At 39.8% G+C, this 7,342-nt stretch overlaps 1 protein-coding gene across 1 annotated transcript; it reads right to left on the bottom strand.

The window, feature by feature from the left end:
- Nucleotides 1–1,119: 1,119 nt before the first annotated feature.
- On the bottom strand, nt 1,120–3,347 carry LOC121938359 (tripartite motif-containing protein 16-like). Its single transcript, XM_042481619.1, has one exon. It carries the CDS (start codon nt 3,210–3,212, stop codon nt 1,536–1,538), a length of 1,677 nt encoding a protein of 558 aa, XP_042337553.1. The 5' UTR covers nt 3,213–3,347; the 3' UTR covers nt 1,120–1,535.
- Between the last annotated feature and the right edge of the window lie 3,995 nt (nt 3,348–7,342).

The following is a 7,342-nucleotide window of genomic DNA, read 5'->3' as shown; positions in this document are numbered from 1 at the left end:
TTGGTTACACCCATCTTCAGACTGCAGATCTGAAGGGGAGGGAACAACAGAGTGGAGCTCGCTGTGTGTGAGAGCAGGAAGAGGAGGGAGGGCTCATCCAACTCTGACTCACTCCAGGAAGAGGAGCGCTCTGACAGACACGGTGTTAACAAAAGAGCTCGTTTCTCATGTAGAAACACTGATCACCTCGACTTTTAGGATGTAAATTATTGTTAGGATCAGAAGTCTTGTAGATGTCTCCACTAGTTTTCAGAATTTACCGTTTTTCCTCCTAAAATACAGTTTGATTAAAGGTTTTAATAATTACAATAATTCAAATACAACCGAGGAAAAAATTGCGAGGAAAAAGAGAAATACCAAAGGGTGAAAATGACTTGAAAATTAGCTTTGGGGAGAAAATTACATAATATCTAAAAACACTTAAAAAAAAAAAGAGCAACTTGGCAAGAAATTTCCTGCAAACTTCAATGAATTAGTAAAAGGTGACAAAGAAAAAAGACACTAAAAAATGTGAAAGAGAAATTATTGCAAAAATAAAAAAACAACAACATTAGGGCAAAATGCAAAGAGAACTATATGTATATTTATTATAATCATATATTTTAGATTATGTCACAGACATGGCATTAAAAAAATGTAAGCACTGAGGAGGGACTTGTGTTTTTAATGTAGGCGTACGTGAGGGACACACAACTTGAAAAGGTCATATTTTACATTTATTTTAAATAAAAAAGCTACACCTCAGCCATCCTCTCCTCTGATAAATAAACTACAGTCCCCATACATGAGCACAGAAGCTAAGCCATGAAAAATACAGACCTTTTTTGTTTTAATGTTACTGTCTCAAATTCATTAAATAAATATGTAAATATATAAATACAAAGAAAGAATGAGAGGAAGAGAAAAACAAGAAGAAATACAGTAAGAGTACCAGTACAGAAATACCCCAGAAAATACCCCAGAGCCTTATATAATGAAAAAATTCAATGAAATAAAAATTAGTATCTACACTAATTCAAAAATTACTCTAATATCAGTGTCGTATTTTCTCCATCAGCTTCGATGATACTCTGGAACAAAGACGAGAAGAAAATACTTCATTCATGTTTGTTTATTCATCATGTAATGATCAGAATCACAGCGATGTACAAGACAATAATGAATGATCCCCTTATTGATTATGAAGATAATAATAGTGGTAAACAAATAAAAGTTACTGTCATTTTGATTTTTTTAATTTATTTTTTTCAAATGTACAAAGTGGTGACAACAAACTATTTATGATAAAGGTTTGTTTCTTTCTCTTTTCAGGCTCATGCCGTGGAAGAAAAAAACACAGAGATGCATCGATAACGGCTGAACAGCCACAGGAAGGAACGCCAAATAAAGAAACTCACATGATGTCAAAGTACTGCCACATAAAGTTGGACTGACAGTGAAGAAACGCCGCAACAATCAGCTCCACATAACCAGCAGTGAGGTTAAAAAGGAATAAAAACACAGGATTTAGCCCACTGTCCCTGAATGACTTCTGTCTATTTAAGTTTACAGAACTCAGCAGCGTCTCCATATTCATAATAAAGCCGAAGTCCGGCGTGGAGCGGCTGAGTGAACGTGGTCTGGACTCTGTGGAGGAGACTCATGGTTTCAGAGACGCTGTAGAAGGACAGAATACCTGCACTGTGATCCAGGTACACTCCTAATCTGGAGGACAGAGGACCTGACACGGGAGTTTGGACATTGTTGTACCAAAATGTGTAACTGCTTTTGTTACAATCTATATACCAGGATTTGTTGTTTTGTCCAAACATACATTCATTAGTCACCCCTGCTCTGCTGATGTTCTTGTATGCGACTGCTACATAAATGCCTGACCCACTCCACTCCACCTCCCAGTAACAACGTCCAGTCAGACTTTCTCTGCTCAGGACCTGAAACTTTACATTGAATCTGTCTGGGTGACTCGTATAGGACTGTTGTTGCTGCATTAGTGTTGCTTTTCTGTTCCCCTCAGATAATAACAGATGTCCGTGTGCAGTGTTTGGATCCAGCGTGAGTTCACGTGAATATCTCTGGAACTCAGCTCTGGTTTTGGGCTCTGATTGTGAATCTGACAGTAAAACATCCACTTGAGTCACTGCCAGTGAGACATTTGTCCATGTCTCCTTCAGAACGTCCTGTAGTTTATCTCTGGCTTCTGACACAGCTGCTGTCACGTCCTCAAAGTACCTCAGAGGACGGATGTTGATGCTGGATGACTGTGTGGACTCGCTGAGTGCTGACAGTGAGGTGTAGCTGCGTAGAAACTGGGTGTGATGGTCTGTGTGTGAGAGCTGCTCCAGCTCAGCGTCTCTCCTCTGCAGCTCGCTGATCTCCTGCTGCAGCTCCTCCTCCAGCTCTCTGACTCGACTCACTTCAGTTTGCTGCTGCGATCTGAGCTGCTGCTTCACGTCGGAGCGGCTTTTCTCCAGGAGACGGATCAGCTGGGTGAAGATCCTCTCGCTGTCCTCCACTGCTTTATCAGCGGAGCCGTTGATGTCCTCCACCTCCTGCTGCAGCAGCTTCACGTCTTTCTGTCTGTCCTGGATTCTCTGCTGGATGTTTAGTCGACTCCCCTCGAGCTCTCTCTGTTTCTCGTCTCTCTCTGCTGCAGCTGACACTGTGTCGTGGCCTTTATGTTGGTCTACGGAGCAGAGATAACAGATACACTGCTGATCGGTGCGGCAGAACATCTTCATCACCTCATCGTGACGAGAGCAGATGTTGTCCTGCAGCTTCTCGGAGGGCTCCACCAGCTGGTGTTTCTTAAAGGCAGGTGAATCATAATGAGGTTGTAGGTGCTGCTTACAAAAGGAGACCAGACACTGCAGACAGGACTTGTCAGCTTTGAGTTTTCTCCCAGTGCAGACATCACAGGCCACATCTTCATCTCCAGTGTAGCAGAGATCAGCAGGAGCAGCTTCAGTCTTCTTCAGCTGCTCCACCAAAGCTGCTAACATGGTGTTTTTCAGCAGGACGGGCCTCGGGGTGAAGCTCTGCCGACACTGAGGGCAGCTGTAGATCCTCTTCTCGTCCTCTTCATCCCAGAAACCTTTAATACAGTTCATGCAGTAGCTGTGTCCACAGGGAGTCGTCACCGGATCCTTCAGTAGATCCAGACAGATCGAACAAGAGAAGGTTTCTCGGTCCAGCTGAACTCCTTTCTGCGCCATTTCACCTCGTGGCAGTGACTGTATGAGTTTCACTTTCTCAGAGATTAAACTAGTTTGAGCTCTGATCTACACAACATGCAGTGAATGAGCCTGTCAGCCTTTTCAAATCACCTCATGTTGGTTACACCCATCTTCAGACTGCAGATCTGAAGGGGAGGGAACAACAGAGTGGAGCTCGCTGTGTGTGAGAGCAGGAAGAGGAGGGAGGGCTCATCGAACTCTGACTCACTCCAGGAAGAGGAGCGCTCTGACAGACACGGTATTAACAAAAGAGCTCGTTTCTCATGTAGAAACACTGATCACCTCGACTTTTAGGATGTAAATTATTGTTAGGATCAGAGGTCTTGAAGATGCCCCCCTTAGTTTATTAGTTTAGTATTATTATTAATTTTCAGAATTCCAGGCTTTTGTCACACTGCCACTATAATTAAGGTGGAAAAAGCACAAAAATGAATTATTTTCATGCTAAGTAGTTGGGTTTTTTTTGTATTTCCACAGCCTTGAACATGTCAATGATTAGCAGCACTGACTGTGGCAGTGCACCTCGTGGAAATAGCATGAATTTTCTCCATATGTGGTTAAAAACAAAACAAATAACAAAACAAGCAAACTATAAATTTTAAAAAAATAAATCAAATTAAAATTAAAAGATGTCATTTGGTGGAAAATAGTAAAAATTACAAATTCCAAGTCAAAAGCCCAGAATGACACCCAGAAATAATACAATGCATATTTTAATGCAAAATGGCAGTTTCAATGGAGCATTTTTTTTGCACTTAATGAATGTCACAATTTAGTTTCCACAGTGTACTTTAGACCTGTTGCAGCAACTGTGCTGCAAATTCACTGATTAATCAAAAATACACAATCTTGCCAAAATGTATGCCATCTGCATGAACACAGTCAAAATTATCACACACAAAAAAAGAATGAAAAGTGTTTAAAATGCACCAAACCATCCTTATGGAGTGAATAAAATGAAATTAGTGATTGTTTTAATGCAGATATGCTAATTAATCCAGGCAAAAAAACAATATGTTTTTTCTTCTCTTCTCTTCATACTGCAAGAAAACTTAAAGCCAAACATTTGTGTCACTTTTGAATGAAACAAAAAACTTTATTTCAATTCAAATGTTTGAAACGAACACCTCTGAGTAAAAACCCTGCAATGACAAACAGCATTAAAATCTGCAGGACCTTCTTCTCCCTCCCTGCCGCACCGAAGACAGACAGGCAGCAGGTTTTGATGACAGGCGGGATGAGGGTGACCCATATTCCCTGCCGGGGCCTATCGCCTTTCACAGCGAGCCGAGGGGCCTGGATCATGTGAAACATTGTGGAGGACAGATATGCTGAAATGTCACACCTACAGTAATCTGGAGTAAAGCTGTCGTTCTCTGGATGGTTGAAATACATTCAGTTTCTCAACATGATAAGAGACATTATACGTTCTCCATCCACTCTAAAATAGACTCTCCTGTATTTTTGCTTAGTGACGGCAGAACAAATATACATCACAATCAGCTGCAAGCTTTGTGGAGCTCTCCACAGCACCCTTTGTTGATTTTCTTCAATGCACTCCATTCGCAACACCCTGATTTCAAGTTTTAACCCTTTCATAGTGGTTTAATATTGTGATGATTAGGATCTAAGGCGTTTAAGGTAAAAATTAAGACACCATCTGACTAAAAATAATCCTACTAATTTAAAAAAAAAAAGGAAAAAAAAGGAAAAATTGGGGTCCAAGCATGTGCATTTGCATTCTTGTTTCTTTTTTAACTGACAGGAGCGAAAACATTTGATTTTCAGAGAAAATGTGTTTTGCTTGACCACGTCTGGATTAAATTTTCATTTCAAGATCTGGAATGCATCCCATTTAAGAACATCTCCGGACTTCTTAGTGAAGGTCGGACGAAGCATCCGCACATGTGCACCAAATTTGCTATTTTGCTATTTGCTATAACTGCCTTCTTTATTTATGGGCACTTATGTAAAATTGATTTAACCCTTTGAAACTTCAGAAAATTTGCTAAATTTCATTAAAAAAAAATAGGAAAAAGGCCCCCCAAATTCTCAAGAAATTTGTAAAAAAAAAAAAAAAAAAAAAGAAAGAAAGAAAAAAAAGAAAATTAGCCCAAAATAGCAAAAAATAAAGTTAAAAACAAACAGAAATAATCTAAAATTTTATAATTTTGCTCCATGATTTTAAATGTAAATGTACAGTTTTTTGTTTAAAAAAAAAAAAAAAAAAAATCCATAGCTTTTTAAATATAATTTCCTAAATCTACTAATTTCTACTAATTTGTGGGACATTTCTTGGCTAAATCGTCCATTATCTTTTCAGCCTTGTTTTCCAAAGAAATCAAATCAGTCCAGAGGTTTACATATTTGAGAAAGGCATCTGAATGCAGCACAAGAAAAGACATGTTGATCCAGGTTTTAAGGGGTTAAAGACCAATGGTTAAATATGCATTGCTTCAAAACAGACTGATGCTTTGAAATTCTGCCAGAGTTTTGGGACCAACAATTTGGGACTAGTTTGCAAAAGTATGATCAAGAGAAAATTTGAGAAAAAGTTGCAAAATGTGAAGTTTTTAAAGAGCATTGCAGCAAAAGTGCAGATGAATTGAGAGATTAATATGGTGGAAGAATTTTCACTCTAATCTGAGTCATTTTTGAGATTGAGAAATGTAAAGTTGATTGTTACAGCGCCACCTTGAGGTCGTTGAGTGTCATTTTTTTGTGCCAGAGCAGTGGGTGGAATTGCAACCCAACTGCCAATTTTGGTGAGTTTTTGTTGTACGGTTTTTGCTGCACAAAAACTTTTAGAAGAGAAAAATAAAGAGGACGAAGAAGAAAAAAATAATATGACCAAAACAAAAGGACTCCAGCAGCACGTGTTGCTGCTTGGACCCCTAAAAATCCAAATCTGAGAAAAATCAAAAAACTGGACCAAAGTAGTTGTTCCTTTACAATACTGTATGTCCTATATATACCTTTAGGCAAAGCATCGTAAAACTTTATCGGACCTATTATTTGCTAAACAATCTTTTGTTCAGATAAAATACAAAATGCACCATCGTGGGTTTGTGCCAGAGGATGTGACGATTATCTACAGCAAGTGCACTTGAGGATATTTTCACAGTTCAAAACCTCGCTTCTGACAAAGAAAACAAAAAAGGAGAAAACAGGCTTGTGAACGTTACAGGTGCCGTTGCAGTCTGGTTGGTGACAGTTGGCGAGGCCGAGGATGGAACGGTGCGAGGGGGCTGTTGACCGTGAAGTCTGAGACAGTCCGTTTCCTTTCTCTGTCTCTTTATTCTGCTTTTTCTTTGCCATCGTCCACCGGCTTCACCGGTTCGGGGTCGTCCAGCAGGGCTTGTTGTCTCTCCCTTTCCTTCACCAGCTGCACGCCGCAGTAGGTCACAAGCAACACTAAGAGGGTGGACAGAGGGAAACCTGGGAGAAAACACAGAGAGACCATACTCTGCTGTTAAAGGGGCAGTTCACCTCGAAACAGAAATGACATATTTTATCTCTTACCTGTTGCGTTATTCATCAGTCTAAAGTGTTGGAGATATCAGCTGAAGAAATATCGTGTTTCTCTCTAATATAATGAAACTGGATGGCACTTATCGTGCTCAAAGAGCCAAAAAATATAGATTTGGAAAAACTCATCAGATGCCAGAAATCATGATTTGGTTACTCAAGATGATCCAAAAGAGCAGTTTCACGTGGGAACTATTTTCTCTCTGAACTACAGCCGTTGTTATTATTATTATTATTCTGCGTTCATATAACGACATTGTGAAAACGATCTGTGCGTACTCGGATCCACAAAAAAACACTGTTTAATATTTGATTATTCACTGGTGTTGTTTCTCACCTTTGAAAATCAGTCGTCTTCCCACCAGTTTGGCAAACTCCAAACTGTTCAGGGAGAGGACGTTGTAGAGGACAATGGCCCAGAAGTTGGCAGCGTTGAACACACCCCGAATCCTGCGAGACATGGCTTCACCCATCGCACCCTGGAAACAGCCAACACAGATATATTTTAAAGGTTCAGGACGTAACTTCATGGTTTTTAATTAAAGTTAAATAAACAAATACATACAAACCACTATCATAGA

Source organism: Plectropomus leopardus, unplaced genomic scaffold (genome assembly GCF_008729295.1).
Source record: "Plectropomus leopardus isolate mb unplaced genomic scaffold, YSFRI_Pleo_2.0 unplaced_scaffold29252, whole genome shotgun sequence".
In the NCBI taxonomy this organism is placed as follows: Eukaryota; Metazoa; Chordata; class Actinopteri; order Perciformes; family Serranidae; genus Plectropomus; species Plectropomus leopardus.
The sequence above is the reverse complement of the archived record's forward strand: the minus strand, read 5'-3'. Positions and strand labels throughout refer to the sequence as shown.